This window comes from Lutra lutra, chromosome 1 (genome assembly GCF_902655055.1).
Source record: "Lutra lutra chromosome 1, mLutLut1.2, whole genome shotgun sequence".
NCBI lineage: Eukaryota > Metazoa > Chordata > Mammalia > Carnivora > Mustelidae > Lutra > Lutra lutra.
In genome coordinates, this window is record NC_062278.1 from 79,244,929 (window position 1) to 79,271,323 (window position 26,395).

The 26,395-nt window shown below is 37.0% G+C and overlaps 1 protein-coding gene across 19 annotated transcripts in view; it reads left to right on the top strand.

Moving 5' to 3' along the window:
* Positions 1-25,700, top strand: part of MBNL1 (muscleblind like splicing regulator 1) — a 202,478-nt gene extending 176,778 nt beyond the window's left edge. For 11 of the 19 annotated variants that reach the window (XM_047728285.1, XM_047728339.1, XM_047728267.1 and 8 more), the window contains 7 exons: positions 4,646-4,903; positions 6,086-6,139; positions 7,073-7,226; positions 14,928-14,963; positions 15,657-15,751; positions 18,757-18,831; positions 22,238-25,700. In XM_047728285.1, the coding sequence (XP_047584241.1) occupies positions 4,646-4,903; positions 6,086-6,139; positions 7,073-7,226; positions 14,928-14,963; positions 15,657-15,751; positions 18,757-18,813 (654 nt within the window). In that variant the 3' untranslated portion in view covers positions 18,814-18,831; positions 22,238-25,700. Of the gene's footprint in view, positions 1-4,645; positions 4,904-6,085; positions 6,140-7,072; positions 7,227-14,927; positions 14,964-15,656; positions 15,752-17,602; positions 17,667-18,756; positions 18,832-22,237 lie in introns of all 19 variants that reach the window. The other 8 variants (XM_047728313.1, XM_047728250.1, XM_047728319.1 and 5 more) reach the window with 5 other exon arrangements.
* The last annotated feature ends 695 nt before the right edge of the window (positions 25,701-26,395 follow it).

Consider the following 26,395-nt stretch of genomic DNA (forward strand, 5'->3'; position numbering starts at 1 on the left):
AAAAAAAAGAAAAAAAAAAACAAAAACAGAATCCTAGAGATCAAATAACAGAACTGTTTATTTTAACCCCAGATTTGTATTGTGTGTTTTCAACTATCTATCCATTATCTTATTCAGTGTTCATAATTCCATAGCTGGTAAGTATAGGAACTAGATAGAACCCACAGTTTTTTGTTTTAGATTTTATTTATTTTTTTGACAGAAAGAGATCACAAGTAGGCAGAGAGGCAGGCAGAGAAGGGGTGGGAGAAGCAGGTGCCCCACTGAGCAGAAAGCCTGATGCGGGGCTCGATCCCAGGACCGTGAGATCATGACCTGAGCTGAAGGCAGAGGCTTAACCCACTGAGCCACCCAGGCACCGCTTCACAATTTTTTTTTTTAATATTTTATTTATTTATTTGACAGAGAGAGAGACAGTGAGAGAGGGAAAACAAGCAGAGAAAGCGGGAGAGGGTGGAGCAGGCTTCCCGCTGAGCAGGGAGCCTGATGCGGGCCCTGGGATCACGACCTGAGCCGAAGGCAGACTCTTATCAGCTGAGCCACCCAAGTGCCCCAGAACCCACGATTTCTGATTCTGAACTCTATTTTCTTTCCACTATACATACCACTGTCACTTAATTAACAAAAGAAAAAAAGGGTTACATAGAATAATTCCCATTTCTTTGGGAAGTTTTTCTAAGTACTTTTTTCTTTGCTTTTTTAAAATTTATAAACTTTATTGCATAGATGGTTCTAAAAATAGAATTTAGTATTTAAATGTCTTCAATGAATATCTTTATTGAAATGATGGGTTTTAATATAAAAGCAGACTTACCAATTTTGTATGAAAATTTATTAAACTTACCTGATTTACAAAACAAATCCTGCCTTAATGTTTATAGAGTAAAAGACTCAACAAACATTTTCTTGATTGAAACACATTATGTGTTTCGCTAAATAGATGGAATTATTTTAATCTGTTTGAAAAGCACTACCATTTTCACAGATTTAACCTTAGAAAATGGTTTTTTAAATGTCGATAGTCGTGAATATAGTCTTTGCAATATTATTTGCAACATGAGAATATCTAGAAATAATCTAGATGATTTCTGGAAGCATTACCTATAATGCACCTCAGTTTGATGGAATCTGATGCTGCCATCACAAATGATCACTCCAGACATTATGTAGCTTACGTGCACTGTCAAACAAAACCAGGCTACCTCGTAGTAGCTATGCCATCATTACAACTATTTGAAAAATGTGTGCCTGCAGAAGACTGGATGAGAAGAGAAAAAAGAACCACCGTGTTGTTAGGATTTTAAACCTGCTGTGTTTTAAATTCTCTATGTGGTCAATCATACAATTTCTTACCCTGATTTGAATTACGAGATCAGATTTGTTGATGTTTTGTCAGCAACTTGTCATTTCTAGTATAATACTACATCAAAGAGACTTCCTTTGAGGATCAGCATAGTCTAATTCTTGAGTTCATCAAAGAAACCAGGCCAAACCCAAATCCAACAGTCAAGAGATAGATCCTGTATTATTGGTGGTGATCGTTAGACAAAAATATGTCTTAAAAACCTTGGGGAATTTGCTCTGGTCAGATAGGTACCAGTGACACCGTTGTGTTCTGGTGTGTGGCACACTTCTCTGGCCCCTCTGGCAGATAGCTCTCAGGAGTACAAGTTTTCAGAGGAGATTTTCTTTTCTTTTTTTTTTTTTTTTCAAAAGCAGAAATAATGGGAAAACTGCTATTTCAGTATATTTATTCTGTTCCATTTCTCATGTTGGGAAAACTTGAAGCTAGGAAAAAATAAGACTGTAAAAAAAAAGGCATCTCATGCCAAACTAAGTTGACTAAATCCTTTGAACCTTCGAAAAGGCTGGTTTTAGGACAAATTCTAAGTGGATTCCTACTTACCGGTCCCCTTAAATACATTTTGAATTCTCCTGAATTGCATCTTGCAAAAGAGGAAACAGTAGAAAATTACAATAAACCGGCCCTTAACCTACAGGAACCACCAGCTCACATGCATGAAGCAGAAGGAGAGGAATGAGAAATGTGTATTAGAATGACCATTTGTATGCATTCTGAATCTCAGTTTATATCACTGAAAGTGAAAAGAATGTTGAGACAGATAAACCAAAAGTCAAAAGCCCAGCACTCAAGTTGTATTTTAGGAGAATGATGCTCAAATGTCTGGCATCAGGCACTGTCATAGTTGTTTTTTAGAAAATAACAAATCTTAGATTTATTTTTATTTTTATTTTTATTTTTATTTTTATTTTTATTTATTTGACAGAGAGAGATCACAAGTAGGCAGAGAGGCAGGCAGAGAGAGAGAGAGGGAAGCAGGCTCCCTGCTGAGCAGAGAGCCCGATGCAGGACTCGATCCCAGGACCCTGAGATCATGACCTGAGCCGAAGGCAGCGGCTTAACCCACTGAGCCACCCAGGCGCCCCAAATCTTAGATTTTAATAGTTCTTAAAGAGCCCACAAATAGGCTGCTCTCAGATCTTTCTTGTCAGTGAGGCAAAGAGTAAGGTAAATTCACAGACAGGGTGTCAGCTCGTCTGTTGCCAGTTCCTTCGTGAGCATGTTCAAGAAAACAAGAATTACTAGAGAACTAACCCCAGAAGTATGCATTCATATAGTTTCCTATTGCAGGACACTGTACTGACTCAACACAAAGGTAGCGTTTTATTCATACGATAGTATAAATTCAGCCTAAATTTCATATACATACATGAGAAGTTTTTGTTCTCAGCTAAGTGTGTGTCTCTCCTCCTGGTTGTTTTGTTAAGCCTAATCCAGTTAAGTGTTGGTTAGGGACTGAGAATTTGTGGTGTAGAAAGCTCCGCAGCTATTTCCAGTGCTCAGCCAGAATGGAGGATGCTAGTTCAGGGGAACAGCTTTGATCACTTTCGCTTTTCAAATTATAAAACCCCGGTTAGCCTTGTTTTCTTCTGTTCGAGAAGACAGATGCAATGAAAAATAAATAAATAAATAAATAAATAAATAAATAAATAAATAAGCAAGAGGGTCTTCTCTAAGTTCCTAAGTCAACTTTGGATTCTTAATATCTCTCAGAGTATCTGGCCTGTAGTATTTGTTCAGTAACTTTTTGTAAATTAAATAAAGTGAATGAGGTGATGAATAAAGTCGGTTCGTTGCTGTGTATATGGAACACAAGGCTTCAGCTAGCTCGAGGTTTAAAAGTAGTTCAAGGGATCATTTACAGTGCTCATTTTCAGATGTAGCATGATATAAATTACAGCATTCTTCTTAAAAGGAAACACTTTGCTCAATAATGGGGTGTGGATATAATGGGTGAAAGTACATAGAATTGAGTGTGATCATTTCATGTTCACAAATGCTAAGAAAACCTGTGCTTTTAAAATCATAACAGGGTTCCCGTTTCTCTTTCTTGTTGTACTCCAAAATAAAGTGCTTGGGGTCTGCATATTTTCTCAGTTTGTGAACAAAAACTTCCCTTGAAGCACAAAGTAGGAGCATGGAAATATTAAAGACATTATGTGTTTTGGATGGCCCTCTTGTGGTGAAAAGGTCATACTACCCCAAGTGAAGAAGGTTCTGTTAACCTCTGGCTTTGAGCAGCCATCATGACAAACTTCAATCGTAAGAGTCAAAATTGAGCAGACACATGAGAAATGATCCATTTTCACCCTTTCCCCAGGGACGCCATCCAGAATTAACAGATATAAAGCAGATAGTAACAAAAACTAATCTTTTCCCATCTGCTTCATGTAACTACCAAGTGAATCTCTAACGATCAGGAACACAACTCGTGGAAACATTTTACTAAAAAGCTGTCAGATTTTACTTTTTATACTTTTACCTGTAAATAATTGCAGATTAGCACGGAAGTTGTAAAAATAGTTCCCGCCTATCCACCCACCCAGTTTACCTAAATAGTAAACCTCTTGCACATGTCATTACTTACAAAGCAAGGTCGGTGATATTCTGCAATTAGCCAAATACAGACCTCAGTCAGATTTCACCAGTTGCTCTCCCAGGATCCTTTCTCCAACCCCGGAATCGTTCACTCTGTGGCAGTGCCTCATCATCCTTTGCCTTTCATGGCCTTGACACTTTGGGAGAGTACTGATTAGTTATTTTGTAAAACATTCCCCCACTTCAGCTTGTCTGATGTTTTCTTATGATTAAATTCGGGGTATGCAGTCTCGGCAATCATACAATGGAAGTGATGTGGTAGCCTTCTTCTCGGTGTGCCCTATCAATGGGTACATGATGCCATTATGTCTTCTTCCTGGTGTTATTAATTTTGATCACTTGGTTAAAGTGGGGCCTGCTAGGTCTCTTCAGTGTAAAGTTATTGTTTTTCCCTAATTTAAATTAAGACTAATTTAAATTAGATGTTATATCATAATTAAAACAAAAAATGCATTTTCTTTCTCATGGAAGTCCTACTAAAATGGGGTTATAACTTGTGTACTCAATGAAGAACTCCTCAAGGTTATTTGGTGCTTTTTTTTTTTTTTTTTTTTGCAAATGATCTTTTCCCTCTTCACAAGTGTGGGCTTCTACCACCAGTCTTGCACACTTTAAGTTAAAAATCTTCAGAAGGATTCTCTTTGCCCATGTTGACTGAGCCCCCTGTGCTTAATGACCTCATAGGTATGTCGAGAGTACCAGCGAGGCAATTGCAACAGAGGAGAAAACGATTGTCGGTTTGCTCATCCTGCTGACAGCACAATGATTGACACCAATGACAACACAGTCACCGTGTGTATGGATTACATCAAAGGGAGATGCTCCCGGGAAAAGTGCAAATACTTTCATCCTCCCGCACATCTGCAAGCCAAGATCAAGGCTGCCCAATACCAGGTCAACCAGGCTGCAGCTGCTCAGGCTGCAGCCACCGCAGCTGCCATGGTGAGTAGCGACCTCAGCTCTGTCTCTGTTAGCAGTCAGTCAAGCAAAGTGAATCACTATATTTGACTACAAGCTATTCATTTATTAACCTTAAATTTTTTTTTATTTTTTATTTTTTTTTTTTTTTTGCTGAAGATATGTTTGTTCAGGTATCCCAGACAATACATAATGAGGTTACCATTCACAGATGTGAGGGTAACTCCTCAAATGGTTCCAATTGCTCCTACCCTTGGCCTAACTCTTAATACTCTTATTCTGGATATAGGGTTTCTGAAATTTCCGCTTTGTAAAGAACACCTGTCTCCTTTCAACTTAACGATATTGCCATTTTCGGTCCTCTTATTTTTCTGTGTGCCATCTAATCAGCCATTGTTCCCCTTCGGTGTGTTCTTTTGCACATCAAGACTCTTCTCTACATATATCTTGCTTTTAACAATAACATAATCTGGAACTATTTAGGAGGATTGCTTAAGCAAAGTTGTTCTGAGGATTAGCTACCAGATTTTCAACAGTGTGCTCTCTAGATTGTCTTACATAATATTGTGGCATAGACTTAATTGTCAAACTAGAAAAGCTTGACTATGCCATCATACAGAAAGAAAGACAGCAGCACTCAAGGAGTTAGAGATTGGATCTTTTAGAGCAGATACCTATATTCTTAAGGTAAATTTTAATGTGATCTAATAGCTGATTTTAATGAGTCCATTCTTTGTTCTTTGCTTAGCTGTTTTAATGTTGTCTCTTTTTTTTACATAAATATATGACTTAATCATGAAAATATTCATAAAACATACTGTGTGGTATTCACAGCACGGTAAAATAATCACGAGAGAGGTCTTTTCTGTGTTTACGGATACTTGAGCAAAAATACAGAAGGCAGACTCTCTCCTCCTCTCTTCCTTTCACTCTTTTTTTTTTTTTCTGTTAGAGTATCTTGTTTGTAATTAACTACAAAGAGGAGTTATCCTCCCAATAACAACTCAGTAGTGCCTTTATTGTGCATGCTTAGTCTTGTTATTCGTTGTATATGGCATTCCGATGATTTGTTTTTTTATTTGTTTTTTCTCACCTACCCAAAAATGCACTGCTGCCCCCATGATGCACCTCTGCTTGCTGTTTATGTTAATGCGCTTGAACCCCACTGGCCCATTGCCATCATGTGCTCGCTGCCTGCTAATTAAGACTCAGTCGGCTGTCAAATCACTGAAGCGACCCCTCGAGGCAACCTTTGACCTGGTACTATGACCTTTCACCTTTTAGCTTGGCATGTAGCTTTATTGTAGATACAAGTTTTTTTTTTTTATCAATTTAAAAATATATATTCCTTTTTCTGTTATAAAATTGTAAAGTACAATGAAAAACTGAGTGTGGTTTCCTGACAAAATTAGTGGAAAGACTATACTATAAGTACCTGGACGGATATCATACCATGAAAGATTCCAAAAGCCCAGCAGCCCACATTCAGTTTAACTACATTGTAGAATGTTCTAGTGAAATACTTTAAGGACATTAAAAATGTATTTTTGACTGTATATTTATGTACCTGTTTGGTTAGCATGGCTTTAGTGATAGAATTATTTATTTTTTAATATTTATAGTTCAGTGTTTAAGAAAAAAAAAAACTTGCATGCTCTGGGACATTTGCATGTCTAGATAGGTCTGGTGGGGGAGGAGCAGATTGGGATTAGTTTTTATTTTACCTGTTTCGGTCACTCTGTACAATTAACTATTAACATTGCTTATACTCGTCAATCCTCATGGAGCTCGCAGTGCAGCTTTTCTTCTTTCCCCAAATCAGTGGCTTCTCACAGAAAGCCTGAAGCATTATGGGACCTAAAACACTTTAACACATTATAACATGTGATCTTGTCCTAGTGGGGTTTTTCTTTTTTTGTTGGGTTTGGTTCAGGTTTTTTTGTTTGTTTTTTGTTTTTTGTGTTTTTTTTTTTTTTTTTTGGACAAAAATAATGCTTCTTTTAAAGCTTTTATCTTGCCTTTTTTTTTTTTCCTTTCATTTTTGTTGATTGGATTTTTCCCCCAACCTGGGTAGTTCAATGCTCTGCTGCTTGCTTGCTCATGCTTCCTAACAATTTTAGCCTTCAACTGATTTTTCTTTTTTCTTTTTCTCTTTTTACTGGTATTTGTTTTTTATACTCATTCACTAAACAGGGAATTCCTCAAGCTGTACTTCCCCCATTACCAAAGAGGCCTGCTCTTGAAAAAACCAACGGTGCCACCGCAGTCTTTAACACTGGTATTTTCCAGTACCAACAGGCTCTAGCCAACATGCAGTTGCAACAACATACAGCATTTCTCCCACCAGGTAAGGGGTCTGAGCTTGTTCATGAACGAATCTGATGAGCTGCAGGGAGTTGTGCTGGTAGAGCAGATAAGCCACGTCCCCAATAATTTGCTGTTAGCCGTAGATAAGGTGAAAGGTAAGGTGGTCCACAGTGGAAACTGACCTGAGGTATCTCATGTGATTTTCCTTAAAAACTGAGAATTTTAGCTTAATGAGAAGTGGATGAAAGATTAGTGTGATGTTCTCTAGATTTATTTTTGTTTGTGTAATTTGGAATTGAAATACAGTTCTCTCTCTTTTTTTTTTTCCTCTTTCCTCAACACTGTTGTATGTCTGTCAAGCTATTTTATGATACTTTCCTGCTGTAAGACCCCTTTGCCTTGATGATTCCATAGAGTAAATTTGAATTTGATGAAATGACACTTCCAGTTTTGATTTTTATTAGTCAGCCTTTTTTGTTTTTGAGGTGGAGAATAAACAAAACTGGCTCTGTGTTCCGGAGCTCATAAAGAGTACTCTTATTGGTACCAATCAGTAGATTGCCTAAAATCATTATTTGCTCCTGAGCTAATATTGAAATAGTCCTAAGTGCCCAGGGAAGTTTACATCTACTATTGAGTTACCCATTTGTGATTTCAGTTGATTTCAACTTAGTCACATAAACATACTCTAGAGCTCTCCACAAGGATATAAAATTTAGAAACATTAATCGGTCATTTAATTACTCTAAAATTTATTATTTTTGCTCTTCATGCAGAGGAAGAAATACATATTAAACTTACTATAATCTGGAAAAAAAAACATATTATCTCAGAAAATACACATTAAACTTCTTGTCATCTGGAATTCAACTAGCCAGAGACTCTAATCCCATTTTCCTCTTTCCCTCTTAACCTTTCTAAAATAATTACCATGGCTTCAGAGATTTATTTAATAAGATGATTTTATCTTACTAATTAATTTAATAAATTAATGACAAGGTGTGTAGGTCAGAGGTCCAGCATCATTAGTATATTACCCTATATTGACAGTATTTAAATGCATTAGGTTCATAATGCCATGAGGGAATGTGATCATTTATTTTTTTAATCATGAACAAAAGAATAAATTATATTCACATTAGTTTTTACTACGAACCACAACTTTTATATAGTGCATCTCTGAAAGCTGGCCATCCATATGTAGAATCTGTAGCAACATTCAATGAATTAGAGTATCAAGAGTGTTCTGTGAATTAGACTAACATGTGCCTTAGGCACCATGGATAAAATATTTGTACTCACGAAATAGGATCTATCAAAATGCAGATTGTCCATTTTAGAATACAAATTAAATCATTTTGATCTGCAAGGTATTTATTGCATTCAGAGGAGAAAATCTCTCTTATATTTTATATATTTCTCTTACCTTTTATAAGATTAAAACTTTTTTCTCAACTTACACAGGTGTTTGGAGATTCCCAGAATTTAACCTTTTTGCTTTTATATAAATTGTCATGCCCCTAGATTTATGCCATCTTCAATAAATAATCTGTCAGTTTTTCTATAGTCGGTTCACTAAACAAAGTTTAAAGAGTTGCTAGGTAACTACCATAATCTCTTTGAAGAAATTAAAGATTATCTTTATCAGTTTATTTTCAAGGAATGAAACATTGCCATTCAAAGTGAATGTCTTTAAAAATCTAACAATAAAAAAAATCTAACTTATTCCATGTATTATTTAAGGAAATCTAACATTTCTGTCTTATTAAGTGAGTTTTACGTTAGTTTCTCCAACAACATTCTAATGACTAAGAACTTTTCTAAATAAGCTTAACCATTAACTGCATTATACAATGATATTTATGACAGTAGGCTCTCCCTAGAAGGGTTTTAGTCTGTGGATAAGACAGAGCAAAAGATGCTAGGTAAGAATCAAGTCAGGGATAGAACAATAAATACATTCATAATTCAAAATCATACTTATCTCTCTGTTGAGAAGCTAAGCATTGTAAATTTAAATAAAATGTGTCTCACTATATTGAAATGTGCTGAAAATATGAAGACATATTTGCATTTTTTGATGAATTTTGCATCAGAGATATTCTGTATTCTGTTCTTGATATTTTAACAAATATATGAAATTATTGCAATAGTAATATAAAATTACACTTATTTGTAACCCAGTTTTAAGGGGCTTAACTTTTATTAGTCACATAATCAGAAGTAGGTAATACCTTCATCATTCTTTTAAACTGTTGTCATTATTTGTCATACGTGCTTGAGTACAAAAAAATTGGCTCTGTGACATTAAAAGGTTAAAACGGAGAGCCCATCTTTACTTCTGCCTAACCACTTTGTCAGACAGCCAGAAGGGAAAGAAATGTAATGCGGAGAATGTAAACAAAAATGCCTCAGGGGCCAGGCAGGAAACATAAACAAATGGAACAAGAAATAAATTAGGAACTGTGGGGTCTGGGAGGCACTGGGGAGCACAGGCTCAATCTAAAAGTGAATGTTTTGACTTAGTCTTTAATTGCCTCAGAGGAATATCTGCCTGGCAGGTTGTACCTGTTGTACACTGCACATCTTTTGCGGCTCCATTTACGTTGTAGGGTAGTTGTGCCTCTGCCTCCTGTGGTTGGTTGTGCAAGCCTGCACAATCTAATGTAGTGGCCCTGATGTCCAGGATTGCCAGATCTTGAGTTTTCTTTTCCAGTTATTCACCTCATTTGGATGTTTATATGTGAAATTTCTAAATTTAAAAAAATGTTTCCAACTATCTCAGTTTTTTAAAAGCTTGTTAGGAACTACAGGAAATCCATCCTACCACAAATCCCTACAATCACATATATAATACCTGGGAGAAAAGGAAGTTTTTTTTTCCAAAAACTACATTATTCTGCAGACATACAGATGAATTATATGATCAGAGCATCCTAACTGCCTACAGTATAATAATCTGGAAGGTATATTCTGGAGGCTGTATTGGAACTGGAAAGAAAATAGAAGTTATTTATTTTTTGCTGCTTGGAGTTTTAGAGCCCTGTAGTCTCTTGCTTCAGTAATAACTTCAGGTGTATGTAGGTCTATTTCGTTGAAGTTACAGTGAAGCATAGTTGCCTAAGTCGTTAGAGGAGGTGACCATGTGTACAGACTAGGTTGCTGGCAAAAGATCTGGGTTCAGCGGCAAGCCAGGTAGCTGGATAAAAAAATTACTGTATTTCATAACTTTTAATAACAAAATTGGACCTACGTGGCACGTATGCATCTTTTATCCCTCCCTGCATGCATGCATCCATCCCTTTATCCATCTGTCCTTCTGAGAACATCTATTTCTTCTTCTCTCTTCTCCCCCTTCCCTTCCTTCCTCTTTTCATTCCCCCTTTTCATCCACTCAGCCACCCACCCAGCCACCCATCCATCCATCCATTCATTGAATCAATGCCACGCGGTGTACCAGTACTGACACTAGGGATTATAAACTTATAACCCAGGAGCTAAACCTAGAATCAAGAAATATTTGTTTAGCAGTGTTTTTAGTGTTTAGTGTTTAGCAGTTTAAATAAAAACATAATGTTAATCCTTTAGAAGGTCTACATTCTCTCCAGTTCCAAGCCCCAGGACTCTCTCCGGCTTCTGACCCAGCTGTTTCACATATTTTGTTTAAAAGAGCTACCTTTATTGAGTGTTTGCTCTGTGCCATACTACACTGGATACATACATTATATATACATTATCTCATTTGTTCTCACAACAACCCTGAAAGGTTAGCATTTTAGTCCCATTTCACCAATGAGTAATTTGGGACCTAGAGAGGCCCAGTGATTTGCTCCAAGTTGCATGGCTTGTAAGGTTTAGATAGAACTTGAAATCAGGTCAGATGGGTTTCAGTCAGTCTCTGAACATCTATGAGCTCTTTACATGAAGTCCTAAAAAATGATTTGGCCTAAAAGATGAACTAGGCCTTATTGATAACCTGACTCCATGACTGGGGTTCTGTACCCTCCATGTCACTTAAAAAATAAATGCAGATAGTAGCTTAAGTTCACATTCAAGTTTCTTTTTTTTTTTTTTTTTTTTTAAAGTTTTAGATACGTACTATTTTTTTTTTTAATCTTCACCCTTTAAGACTAAATTATTTGTACATGCGTAATCTAGGGTCTACTTATGTTGTAGGTATGAGTTTCACCCCCGAGATTAGAGTAGGTGAGAAATATCACTGCTATGTACACCAGTTGTTTATTTTCTTGGATTTAATTAAATTCAGTCCACTTCTAAATTCTAAGCTCACCGTGTTGGATAGAAATACCAGACATTGCTAGGATTCCAGGACTCCCTCCTCCCCTCCCTTCCCTCCTATCTTCACCCACAGGGAGAGGTCCTGTGTGGTCCAGTAGGGTAGACAGGCTGCCCATTCTCCATCTTTAGCCAGCACTGGTCACTGCTGGTGTGATTCTTGCCCGAGCTTCTGGGGTCTCAGCGAGGCAGGCACTCCAGAGTTCCTGGGGCTGCCTTGGGTACAGGTGTGCCTGCATGAGCTCCTTATCCTCATAAGCAGCCCTTTCCTTTGACAGCCCGTGCCTGTGGGTTGGTTGTGGAAGAACAGGCTGTGTGCCCAACTACTCACCACCCTGCAGACTCCCATCCTCTGTATCTTGTGGGATTTTTCTCCCCATTCTCCCTCACCATTTTTGTTTACTTGCAGTCCTCTGAAGACCACCTCTCTTCTCTCCTCCTAGTATACTCCCCTCAGTGTGGGCTTGTGGTTTAAAACCATCTAAAAATAGTGTGCTTTAAGCAACTTCAGTTTTGGCTTGTGCTGCGGCTTACCAGACGTAGAGAAACAGAAGGCTAGGAAATTTTCTTTGGGGGCGGGGAATGGGAATGAGAGGGGAGGTGCAGGGGCATGAAAACAAAACAAAACAAAATTTCCCAGCTTGTCACTTTTATTATAATTAATGAAATTAATGCAGATGGTTTACTTGAAACTCAGTGTAGTGATTAGAGATCAGGCTTGGGAATTTAAATCTGGCTCCACCACAAGTTATAATCTCTCTTTATGCCTTGTTTTTTCATCAATAAAATGGGGATACTAATGGTAATCATTTCATAAGGTTGTGTTTAAAGGAGTGTTAAACAATTTCAGAAAACAATCTCTCAAAGCACTTCCATACGCAGGTCTAAGAGTTTAGAATAAAGCCTGGAAGGTAGGAAGCACTAGGTTTTATTTGTTATTTCTTGAAGTCAGTAGTACAATCGAATAGAATTCAAAACACTGAGTAGAAACAGAAATAAACTGTATGAAGCTGTTGCTGTTTCGGATATCAATTTTGAGACTAATTCAATTGATTGTGAACTTTCAGCCCTAAAGGACACAAATTTAGTCCTAAATGATACAAATTTTAGAAGACCTTAAATCAGCTTTATAACTTCTAACCATACATAGGCTTGCATTATCACATTCAAATTCAAACCTCCAGCCAAATCTCCATTAAAATCCTTCCCTTCTCCTTGAAGTATTTTTAACTGTGCAAACATTGCATTTGTAAATTACCTTCCTACTTGTTTTTCCTGCATCTTCAAACAGTAATGCATTCCTCAGGAACACATCGTTCTGCTATGCAAATATCCTCATAGGGGAAATTGGAAATTGACAAAATACATTCACTTAAAATTTACCTTGTGTGGAAAATTTTAAAAATTTCAATTGGCTCTTTGTGCATCATTATTAGTAAATCAACTCACTTGATGTAAAGATGGATATTATGGTCATTTCAAAGTGATTTTTGGTTTTGGTAAGTGGGTCCTACAGCATTATGTCTTCATTTTTGTGAGTTATTGCACCTGGCTAGTATTTTCATTGCTGCCTTATGTTTATTTGCTGCAAATCCCTCTCAAAACTGTGTGCACTGGTTATAATGGTAACAAGGAAGATAACTCAGACTAAAATTCAGATCACAGAAGCTTTAGACAGATAGGAGAGTTAACTCATTTTCAGCATGTGCAGGCTAAATTATGCATGGGATGAAATATAATGGACAAAGTGCAGCATAACAATAAATAGTAAATTTAAAACATACAACCTGTACAGTACTCAAGCTGGCTCTAATATTCCTGGAATACCACATTACTGCTTTTCATTCATCTCATCCTCTCTTTTCCCAGTCCCCTTGCCCCCACCTTGAGAGGATAATGATGTCCCAGGATCTAGACCCAGGATTAAATTTTCACTTGTTCTACTGTCTCCAGTTAACGTCTTTGTTATTACTGGTCTGTTTTTTTTGTCGTCTCTCACAAGTCTTTGACGCGGTAGTAGTAGCAAATGATAGAGATCTTCAAGTGTCTCCAAAAAAAAAAAAAAAAAAAAAAGCCTGTCCAGGTAATATCACTACTCCACCTGAGAGGATGCCTCCCCAGCTCCTTGACCTTGACCGAGCTGGATCACTGATCCTTGGGCCCACCGTCTGATTGTGATAACAGACTAATTGCAGCTGTTACAGGGAAGCCAGCCCAGTGTTTCTCAGTGGCAGCTTTGTTTTGTAGGGCCATCTCTGACAAGACTCAGCTGGCAGATATTTTTCTAACAAATGTTCATCCCAGATGCCGCTAGTGTTTAGATAGGCTGTGCCAAGATTTAGATAGAAATATAAAATCATTTGATATTTTAAAACCTAGAGATCTAAAATAATCTCATAGAAAGAACAGTAGTTCTTTACGTGGGGAAGGGCCCTGTACTCGGGAGAAAAAAATTACATTTTGTACTGTTTATATGTAGAAGAGAACAGGGACTATATACGTAACATCTTAACACCGTGGTTGGAACAATCGAAACATCACTCTTAAGCCCCCATATGCGATGGATAGATCTTCATTATCTCCCATTCAGGGTTTTCACTGAAGCCTATTCAGTGATTTTTTTGTATGTGCAATTTTGTAGAACATTTGCTCTTCTAAGAAGTCCTGAAGGTCTAACCCAGCGGTGAAAACCAGTCTGTTTCCCCAGATACCTATTAAGCAAACCACTTTGAGACATAGAAGTAGAGCCCCCTAAATGTTTTTTCTACATTTGAATTCCAAACAAAGGCAAGGCTGAAGTTTCACTTTCTCTTTATGCATAATTTATTGCCTGGTACCCCTCCCAATAAAATTCCCATACGGATGGATGGTCACCACCCCTTTCCTGTCTGTGTGGTTGCCGCTACGGTGAACAGGGAAATAAAACCAAGGGAATGAAAATGAATGTTTTGGTTTTATTATGTTGTTAAGCCAGTTCTGTGCATTGGATTACCTAGCATTTTAATAATAAATAATTTCTCTAATTATTTAAGAAGTGAGCAATATAAAGAAAATGTTAATACAGTCATATGTTAAAGTCAGAAATAGCAAAGCCGCCAGATGGCTAGTAAGTAGATTAAAACAAAACAAATTACGATACGATTTTTAAAAGAACGAAGCAAGTTCAAACTTCTCCCAGCATACGTTTATTTATAGGCAGCGATGAGGAGAAACAAAGTGTACCAGCACACAGTTAAACTGGCTTTTATTCTTCACTTGAGACTAGTTCTAATTGATCACTGTGCTATTGTATGATTTGATTGTGCTGACAGTTACATGCCACTGTTCCCATAATAACAATTTTTCTTCTTTGTTCAAATGAATTTCCTAATTACACGTGTGATGGGATGTTTTAATTCTTTTCCCTTTTCAAATCCACCTTCCTGTTGCAATGCATGATGGGCAGGCTCAATATTGTGCATGACACCCGCTACAAGTGTTGGTAGGTGCCAGCTTTGTTTCTTGATTATCTTAAACCTGTGGTGCACCTCACAGCCCCTCAAAATCCACTGCTAAGTTTAACTTATATCCTATTGGGCAAGTCCATTTCCCTTTTACTAACACCTGTCAATTAAATGCCATTTTCTATTTAATTGACATGGACTCACATAAATGTTTTCTTTACACACAAGTTTCCTTTAGTCACCTTTGGTGGATTTTGATTGGACTATGAGTTCTGGTGTGTAACAACAAAAAACAATCTATATCATAAAAGTAATATATTGTGTATTTTTATAATAATAAATAAGAAAAAGTACATTCATTCAAACGGATAACTGTATAAATGAAGTAAATACCTGTATTTTGACGTAGATTTTGAATGTCTGACTATGAACACTATATAAAATTCTTGTTTTTGACGTAGCAAATTAAGCCTGTTGTGTCAATTTTCTTGATTTGATGGTAACAAGCTTTTTTTCCCCTTTTTTTTCTCTTTCATCCCCCTTCCCCTTCTCTCCTTGGAATGTTGTCCTGCTTTGCGCTGTGATTGCATGTCACTCGCTGGTGATGATGTCCCGTCACATGGCTTATTGCTGTGATAAACACCATGCCCAATTATCTCCTCCATGTTGCCATGGTTTCCATATTGCTACACTCTTCTGTATGTTTGCTTATATGATTTTCCCTCCGAAAGTTCCCATGGTGCACGGTGCTACGCCAGCCACTGTGTCCGCAGCAACAACATCTGCCACAAGTGTTCCCTTCGCTGCAACAGCCACAGCCAACCAGGTTTGCTAATTTACAGCTTTGTTTCTTAAAAACCAACTCTAATAGGGCTCGATCCAACAGCCCTTACGCACCGGATTTCCCATTGAGGTCAGTGGGAAGCGTGCGTACGTGAGGGCTGTGGTGGGTGCTTTAATAGCATGGGGTTTCCAAAGATACCTCTTGTTGGCCTACACATTCTCTCTATGATGAGCAGCAGAATGCTTTTATGCCATTGATAAGTGCTCCAAAGTTGTCGCGGCTCCATTTCTAAAGCTACTAAAATGATATTTACACAAGCAATTCTCACTGGGTCTCAATTGTGCAGGTGTTTTTGGCCGATCAAAAATGCAGCTGATTTTAGGTGTTTATTGTAAACATTTGGCTATACCATTTCTTAGTGCTTGCCCAAATTCTTAACAAAAAGCAAAGTGTTTAAATACATTCTATATGCCACAAATGACCAGTCTTGTAAATAGAGTTTGTTACAAATTCATGAGGGTTTTGTTTGATAAGCAGATTGTAGATTCAAAATAAATTAAATTGGCATCCAAGTTTTGATTCTCAGTGCTCTTGAGGAAAAACAAACACAAAAACAAAAAACCCTATGAACTCTTATTTCTGTAATTAGCCAGCATAGATTTTGGAGAGTTACGAAGGGAAAAAAAAAAAAGACATCAAAGATGGTAAATTGAGTCATTCTGCGTTCCGTACAAGTTCAGGGAGTAACAATTTCACAGTTTACTCATAAGTAAGTGGGATCTTTTTCAGAAATTTGAATTTTATAAGAATTTTATAAAGAAAACCTTTAAGAATGACTATATGAAAGAAAATGATTATTAAAATATTTGAAGTTTTAAAAATGGACATCGATTCAGACAGCATTCTTTGATCCTATTTTAAATTGTACTCTGGAAAATAACGGTTGAATCAAAGTCAGACTTAGGTAAAGTAGGTTTTGGCTTTAACTTATAGGTGTTCGTTATGAAAGCAAAGTTCAGTACAGTTGATAGCATGTGAAAAAATTTAGAGCCAAATCCAATTTTAGATCACCCACAGACTGTGGTTAAGTATAGCCAGATGAAGCAAAAGAACCAGCATCAGATGGGAATCAACATGTAACCCCTTGGGCAGAAAAGGCCAGTTAAGTGCCATCTGAATTTGTAGCTCGGGCTGTGAGAAGTAGGCATCCTGCCCTCCCCAGGATACCACGTCCTGTTGAAGAACTGTAAACTATTAGTGTAGCCATTATACAACTTTCAAACGCAGCCTGCCAAAATGGATGTATTTTAAAGTTTCAGACAAGCTTTAAACATTTCTTGGCAAAGAACCATTAGTTTTTCTGAAGCTTGTCAAAATAGCCCTGGATTTATGCTAACACATCAGACTCATTTACAAGAATACTAGATTGTGCATATGTGGCATGTTAGTAAGTAATCCATGGCAGAAATTTCTTAATGGATTCAACACGATCCATTTATGGTGCAAATCGATGATGCCGAGCTCTGTGAGTTTACCGTGGATGACGACAGAATTGCTGGTGTAAGCAGATCTACAGCCAAGCAAATTCCAACGTGCCCTGGGCCACCTGGGTTGTAGGGGACACTTTACTTTTTGCATTGTGCTGTGACCATTTCATGCATAATCTTGGGTCTTCGTACTGTTTTACAACCAAAAGAAAGAAAAGGGAAATGGATATATATATACACACATATATTATATCTACATATACATACATATGTATATGCCTACAGTATATTAGCAATGCTGGAAATAGCTGATGCCACAAAATGCAGCCTGCATGCATGCAGAAGTTTATAGCTGGCCCTTCATCTGCATCGATTGGTGTTGAAGGTCCTTGGTCTGTTTCGACAGCCCCATCCTTGATGCTTCTACACTGTTGGGTGCAACATCCTGTCCTGCAGCAGCAGGAAAAATGGTATGAGAAGCTTCATTATGCTTGGAGCACATTTTCGTGCCATTTGCCGATGCCGTACAATTGTGTAAAGATGTCAGCTGAGAAATGGAAATAAAATAGAGACATATTAATTTACACTCCAGACGGTGGATTGCAATCTGTTGAATTAGTCTAGGACATCTAAATTGAGACGACAACAACGAAATGCCTTCATGGACGCGATGCCTCTCTTCTCCCGCCAGCCTTGTGGAGTTGGGATGAGCGCCATTTTGTAGACAAGAAGCTTTTAACCACAGAGTAATTTAGCGTTTGGCTCAAGGTTCCACAGCCAAGAAATGGGTCCCCCTCGGGTTAGAACCTGTGCTTTCGGTCCTTTGACTGCCTCTCGCTACCCGCGCTGCCTGCTCCCGGATTAGCGGCCACAGTTCTGGGTTGGAGGAGAATCAGGCTACAAATTGGAAGTTCACTGCTTTGGGGACCATTGTGATGAGGCACCTCTATATTGATTTCTTCCTGTATTTTCTTTCTCAACTTTGACTCTCATGCCCATTTATAATACGATAAATTGTGCCACCGGGATTCAGAAATAGGTTCTGAAATGAACCTCGGCTCCTCTCGGGTTCCTTTGAAGTACTCCTTTAAAATTATTACCTGGTATTTTTAATTTGGAAAAAAAAAAAAAAGCTAGAAACCATAAGGTGAACGAAAATGAGAAATCGGTTGCACAAAAGTAGGCAAGGCATTTCCTACTTTGATTTCTGGATGACTCCCTAAGTGAAACCACAGGGGTGTGTGTGTGTGTGTGTAGGCCAACAAAAAGGGCTTCTTTCAATTACTGCTGTGCATGAATTTTTGATAGTTTTACTTCTCTTACTTCCTAAAAACTGATAACATTTATAGACTAGTATTTAACACAAAGATTTTAAAACAATGAGTTGCTACCTTGACATTAAGTCTACATTAACTTACTGTTATGTTGGCCAGATAAGGACTGTCACCTCACAGCTGAATTTCACTTCTCTTAAAAAAAATTTAATATTAAAATGTTTTCATCTCTTGGTTGTTGGCTTGCTTGCATGGATCATTCATCAGATAATTTTTTGTTTGCTAGATACCCATAATATCTGCCGAACATCTGACTAGCCACAAGTATGTAACCCAGATGTAGAATTTTCATCACTAAACAGTAAGTTCATTATGTCCTATATATAGTGTGTATTTATTCTTAATGGTTTTTTAAGATAACCTTGTATTATGCGCTTCAGAAAATTTTGCAAAACTTTTATGAGAAAATGTTTATATGTTTTATGTTATTTCAATTATTTTTTAAATTCAGCATCTTCCTATGCTTAATTGAACACCTGCCTAGTGCTTGGCACAGTTCTCTTAAGTAGAAGGTACAAATTAAACAAAGCTTAGATGAATGAATGAACTTAGGACATAGCATATGTTTCAGTACTGAAGGTTTTGAGTGGACTAAGGAAGGTCTCACATTTTTACTTTAAATGGGTTATAAAGAATCTTATCATACACACTTAGAATACATATGTTAATATCATGCGAATATACATAATACTTAGGGAAAATAAAATTTGTTGATTAGATTGTTATTTTTAGTAGAAATAAACACAAGAAAGAAAAATAGGACTTAAAAAACTAAATGGATGGTATCCATCAGGAGTTGGTAGACTTTTTCTGAAAAGCTCAGGTAGTAAAGTATCTGTGGCTGTGTGGGCCCTGTGGCTTCTGTTGCCACTCTTCTGTTGTAAGTCTTCAGCTCCGCCCCACCCCCATCCCCCAGCAGGAGAGCAGCCAGAGGTGATATGGAAATGGAGGGGTGAGTCTCTGTCACAATCAAACTTTATTTACAGAGCTAGGTGGCAGGCCCAGTTGGCTCCCAGGTAGCAGTTTGCTGAGCCCTGGTGTAGGTAATCCTTTTTTTAAAAATATTTTTTAATTTTTTTGCTAAATCCTAAAGGAGAACATGTACCCTCTTGACTCCATGCTTTAGCACACACACACAAACATAAACACACACACACAGGGTTATTTTAATGTAAAGTGTTGGACTTTTTTTTTTTTTTTTTTAAAGATTTTATTTATTTATTTGAGAGAGAGCACAAGCAGGGCAGAAAGGAGCAGAGGGAGAAGGAGAAGCAGGCTCCCTGCTTCTCCCACCCCACGTGGCACTCGATCCCAGGACCTTGGGATCATGGCCTGAGCCGAAGGCAGACACTTAACTGACTGAGCCACCCAGGTGCCCCAGAGGTGGACTTTAAATAGGTATATACACACACCAAATCTAGGCATACATATACATCCACGTATCCAGATGAATTTCAGGTACTTCAAAGTGGTCACCTTAGAGGATTGCATAATTCTGAAGATGTTGCCATTGCTCAAAAATAATCTGAAACGCTTGTGATTTCCCTTCAAACACATTGACTGAGATACTTGTGAAAGGTGGCCAGTTTTTATCCTGAGAGGGTCTGCTTCATTCAGAGTACATGCATTCAAGCTATCATATGTACTCAGAATTTTTTTTTTTAAGATTTTATCTATTTATCTGACAGAGAGAGATCACAAGTAGCCAGAGAGGCAGGCAGAGGGAGAGAGGGGGAAGCAGGCTCCCTGCTGAGCAGAGAGCCCCATGCGGAGCTCGATCCCAGGACCCTGGGATCATGACTTGAGCCAAAGGCAGAGGCTTTACCCCACTGAGCTACCCAGGCGCCCCTCAGAATATTTTTGATACTTGAAAACAGCCACCACATTTAAAACTGAATCTGGTAATAAGATGGGTGATCCTTCTTGTTGTTTCCCTTCATGTATCTGTGCATGAACACATTTACAAATGATTTTTTTTGTGTGTGCTGCTCGGTGTTACCATGTGCTACCATGTCAATGAGATCAAGATGTAAATTTCAGCACACTATATTAAAATAAGAGAGGTTTGAACAAATTTCTCTTGGAGCAAAGATGAAGGAGCAACTTTTTTCCAGCAGAGTCAGAAAACAAGTGAATCGGGGCCATGATGGTTGCTATAGAGAGAAGGGAGGCGTGAGGGCCTTTCTGAAGAAGGGACAGTGTGTTGAGTGAGGAGTTGGTGGTGGAGAAGCAGTTCCGAATACCTTATGGTCATAATCCATCACGATAAGTGGACAGAGGTTGAGCCCAGGCAGGAGAAGAAGATAGAATTTGAGAGCAATCCAAGAAGTACTACCAGAGACATGCTGCCATCATGAATTAAATTATTAAAAATGATTTTTGTCTACTTCATAAGTTTTCTCAATAACCTGATAATAAATTGTCCTCAACAAGAACCACATTTTATTTTTAAGAGTTTATTTATTTGACAGAGAGAGAGAGAGAGAGGGAAATCGTAAGTAGGTAGAGAGGCAGCAGAGAGAGAGGGGGAAGCAAGTTCCCTGCTGAGCAGAGATCCCAATGTAGGGCTCGATCCCAGGACCCTGAGATCATGACCGGAGCCGAAGGCAGAGGCTTAACCCACTGAGCCACTCAGGCGTCCCCAAGAGCCACATTTTTTAATAAGCAACGCTCATCACTTTGTAGTATGTAGGTTTGGAAGAAAAATTCTCCTTTTGACATGTTTAAAAAAAGAGGGACTTCAAGCTTTTATAATCATTTGGGTATGTTTCAAATGTATTATATGTAACTATGTTTAGTTCTGAGCAATAATCCAGGTTGAAAAAAATGATACCAAGTGGCTGTAAGTTTACCAAGTAGCAAACCAGTGGATTTGTCTGTACTGAAGCTTCGACTCTTAATGTAGTGTTTATTTATCAAGTGATTGCTTATTTCATGAGAAGCCGCAATAATTAAACTGGTCATTGAGTATAGCAAAATGGTGACTTCTTTCATTCGCACGATTGTATTCTAAAGCATACTTTTACTATGTAAACAGCCTCTGATGAGAACAAAGTCATGTAAGAACTGGAACTGTTAATTCACAAGTACGTGGTCCTATCTCTTCCACCTTCATTTGTCAGGAGCACAAGAGATTTTTTTTTTTTCCCTTGGCTTTAGCGGGGAAAAAAATCCCAAACTTTAAATTATCCAAAACAGTTATTTAAAGTATAATTTCTACCCCTCTGCCCCCTGCCATACACTGTGCTAATCAAGCACCCAAACAGGATGAGCCATGTTTAACAGGACTTAGTGTTGCATGGATTTTCATTTTGTAGGGCCAGGTGATGACTCTTGAAACTTATTAAACCATAAAGAGATGAATTAAAGCGAACTTAAATTCTGCGCCCCAATGACTGCGCTCCAAAAGAGCTCGACGACGTTCTGCCTCTTGATTCTCCAAATATCTTTTATACTTTTAGCTCCGTACTGGGTAATATTCCAGAAGAGCCTATGATTTTATTAAGCTGTGCTTGTCCTGTTACTCTCCTAGAGGTGTGAATTTAGGTCCACTTGTACTTGTGAAGGGTTTTTTGTTTTTATATGAAGATAGAACAACGTACGTGTATTTACCCTTGAAATCCAGAAATGTAATTTTCATATTCGGTATGTATTGGCAACTGCTTTGCTGTCTGGTTTAACAAAGCTTATCTCTTTTTCCCTTGTAGATCATACTAAAGAGGAAAGGACAGTGTGCTTGGTTAGAGTAAAGGACGAGGTCATTAGCCATATTGTATATACCGTCAAGCAACACACACAAAACCCCTCAGCCACAAGACAGCCACATTTTGCATGTTAACCAGAAGAAAAGACAACATGGAAATCCACTGCACACTGTTGCCTATACACTTTGTACATTTAATTGATATTTGTGCTGAGGTGATATTCCTGTCTAAAAGAACAACATTGTCTTTCTTTTCTAGCACAGAGTTATGCATTAAGATATGCATACCTAATTAGTTTCCTATATATTCATGCCATCTGGAAAAGACAGACTATGGTGTAACCATGATTCTCTTATGTATTGGTACGTCTGTAGACCAAGATATAATTTTTTAAAAATAGTTTATTTCTTTCAAGGTTTACAATAACAAAGGTGCACCTTTATTTAAAATTGCCATTATAGACGAGAGCGTGCATGCACAGTCATTTTTGTTTAAGAGTAATATTTTTAATGTAATAGATTTTAAGATGTGGTGAGGGAGGGATCTGACAGAGATGAATGTGCCAAGCAAAACCACAACTGTGTATCTTTTAAAGCACATCATGGCTTTAAGTACCATGTTGTTAAGGATTCTCATGAAGTGCCATAGACTGTACATCAAATTAGAGTATTATTTCTTCAGTGTTATTGTTTTCAGAGCCACATTTTGTTGCTTATTTGCTAGTACTAATCAGTCAAAGGGCACCATTCTTTTTTTTTTCTTTTTTCTTTTTTCTTTTTTTTTTTGGAAACCAAAGCTGTCTCAGAAATGGCCAATTTAACTCTACAGTAACAATAGACAGCACAACACAAACTCTCTCGATACAGATAAACTCACACATACTGGAGATATATATAATAGATATATATATATATAAAATTATTTTAATGCATTGTAGTGTAATATTTATGCATACTATACTGTATAACATGTTATTCAAAAGGGATATGCCATTTCTGAGACACGTTAACAAAAAAAATGTTTGAGGAAATTATTTTGCTTCTATTTATAGCTCTGTCAAAAGTCAAAAGACTATAAATGCTTTGCAAAAATGGTTTCACATTTGCTTAATGCTTCATCACAGTCACATTTAAAATAGTGACTCTAAACAAAGAAGAAAGCAGCACTGTCATCAGATGCATGATAAACCAAAATATGAAAATGGGAAATGTTTAATTAACCTAGTAATTGGGTGGGTTAAGTACATGGGTGAATTTTATATGTGATTTGTTTTGTTTTGTTTTGTTTTGTTCAGATTAACTGCTTATAGCCTTAGAAAGCCTTCTACAAAATTAAAAAAAAAATAGATGTGCATTCAGTTTTTAAGAATGGATTCATCCAAAGGAATTCCTTTTTCTGTGGTTTGGATGTTGCAGCTATAGCAAAGGATATTTTTGCTCTGTTCAGCAGTTCTAGAAATTGCTGAAGTAGGGGCTAGGTCACTGGTAGTTATAGTATGGAATGGGAGAAGCGAAAGTTCGGTTATAGAACTTTCCATACTTCCAAGTTTACTGCAAGTTTTTATGCTTGAGAGAGATGCTTTCTAATATAAGACTGATGTGTTGATTTTACTGATTGTACTGTACATCTATTAAAGCCTTAGATTATTACATTACGGGTTGGAACCCATACCAATGTAATTTCAATCATGTTAAGAGAGTAATGGTGACTTCACATGTTATTGTAGTTAGTTACATTATAGAATACTACTTATTTTTCTTGTTAAAATGTAGTTTTTCATTTCCTACATTTATTAGATTTCATTTTCTATTAACAATTGAATACCATTTCAGTTTATAGACTATTGTTTTATTAGATTTTACCGATGAATTTTTCAAAATACAAAAAAAATTAAAGTAGTTTTTCCTTCATAACATACTCAGTTTTGAATTACATGTAGTGTCATACAAATATTCGTATTATTGTTAACTAAATGATTTATATTTTACTGATTTAATATTAAAGTGTAAGAATGTCAGTCATTGTTAGTTCTTGTCTAGTTTTCATTAAAAGAACAAAGATCTTTTATATGGATATCTTATAAATATATAATCATTGCTAAGTAAGAAGTTAAGTTGTTGCTATCGCAACAATCCTGGCAGACAATTGAGTAATATTTTGATGATTTATTTTGTTTGTAATTAGTTATTATAAGAAGATCTAGATCCTAGATATTAGAATAAAATTTATTTTCTACTGTATCCATTTCAAATGTTAAAGTATTGTTTAATATTTTTGAAATCCCTGAATATCAGGCCTTGTTATAAATAAGCTGCATAATCAATAAATAGAACAAGGGACTTTTTGTTGATAATCCAAATACTCAAAGTTTACGTAATGAGAATTATAGCGTGTGTGCAAACTCTTGAGGGTTGATTATGCTGCAATTTAGCATGTTGGAACGTCTAGAGAGAAGGTTGACTTTTTGCACTTCTGTATATAGTCAAAAGAGAGAAACCTGTATAATAGTAAGATCTTATTTTGAATAAAAACGTCTATAATTACAAGGAGTTTTGTTAAGGCTAATAAAATGACAGACTGAGCAAAATTGCTTGCAAAAGTGGCACAGAGTTAGCACTCCATACCCCTTCAAACATGTTGCTTTGCTTTATTGTGGACAGCTTGTAGTTTGCCAGGATTTTTTCAGCTGGAAAGATATGCCATCCTTCCGAGATCTCATGACTGACAAAAACTCCATTGGGCCAAATCTGCCTGAAGATCATTACCAAAAATAGCAGGTACTTCAACCATTAAGGTGAAATCATGGATCAGATATTCCGTACATTTTTCGAAACTACTGCATGTTTAAAACTTTCAACGAAAAAAACAAAAAAAAAAAAAAAAAAGAGAGAACTATACTAAGGACATATATGATACAAATCAGTTTCTGCCAATTTCAGTGGTTTATTGTTCACAAAAAAAAAATCTTCAAAACAAGTATTGACTTTCACAAAATTTAAACCATAAGCAGGCAAACCAAACAGCACACCGTAGCTATAGTTGTTATGTGATTGTTTTTTAATTGCCGTAGGATCCTGTTCTTTCAGCAGGTGAAAAAAAAAAACACAGTTCAAATTTCACGGTTTTAATTTTCAACTCAGAAGCACTCAAAAAAGCAAATATGGTAATTAATGGGCACTTGTTTCATGAATTTGTGTATCCAGCCTTCGTTCCAGCTGGCTATCATGTTGCACTTACCAGCAACCCTCCCGCTTTCATCTGCTGAAAGGACAGATGTGCTTGGTTTTACTATTATGTAATCACAACTTACTTTCTGCTTGTAGTTGCTTAAAATTATGTATTTTGTCTTGGGCTGCAATTTGTTTTATGCTTATTTTATTATTACTGCAGTAGTTGACTTTGCTGTATGGAAAAATAAAGTGAAATTGCCCTAATAAAACTTCTCTTTCTTAAGTATATTTGCGTACCTGAGACTGAAGAGTAAATTATTTTTGCGCCTTTCAAGCACTCAGGCCTGTCTGTCTTTAGTAACGTGTTGATAAGAAAATTCATCATCTGGTTTTAACCCATCGCGAGGAAGGCGTTTGCTGTTTTTCTCAGTAACTGTCCTTCGGTACCAGGAGTGAGAATCGGAATCGTGACGTGTTGCCCAGTATTTTCTGAAAAATCTTGCCCTCTCCTCCCCTGACACTTTAAGTACTGGCTGGTATTATTTTGAGTGTAGGGGAGGGAAAACTTAAGGGGAAAAAAATTCTCTCTTATCAATTCCAGAGCACTCTCTTTCTATTAAAGAATTTTTTTTTTTTTTTTTTTTTTTTTTTTTTTTTTTTTTTTTTGCCTGACTTCCCCAGGAGACTAACACCAGAAAATAAGGCGATCTAAGAGAATACTTCAGTAATGAAATAGTAATTGATTCAGGGGGATAAAAGCGGTTACACACATACAGCTGAGCCAGGCCATGCCATAACTCCTTTGTGTGTGTGTGTATGTGAATTTTCTAAACAATGAATTAAAAATTTGGTTGAAGTGAGGGTTATCCCATTCACAAAAATGTGGAACTGATTAAATGTCAAGCGGTTTAAGTTCTCTTGATCTGTCAGAACAACATCCCATCCCATATCTGGTATCCCATATAGCTTTACATTTTGCAATTTCCACTAA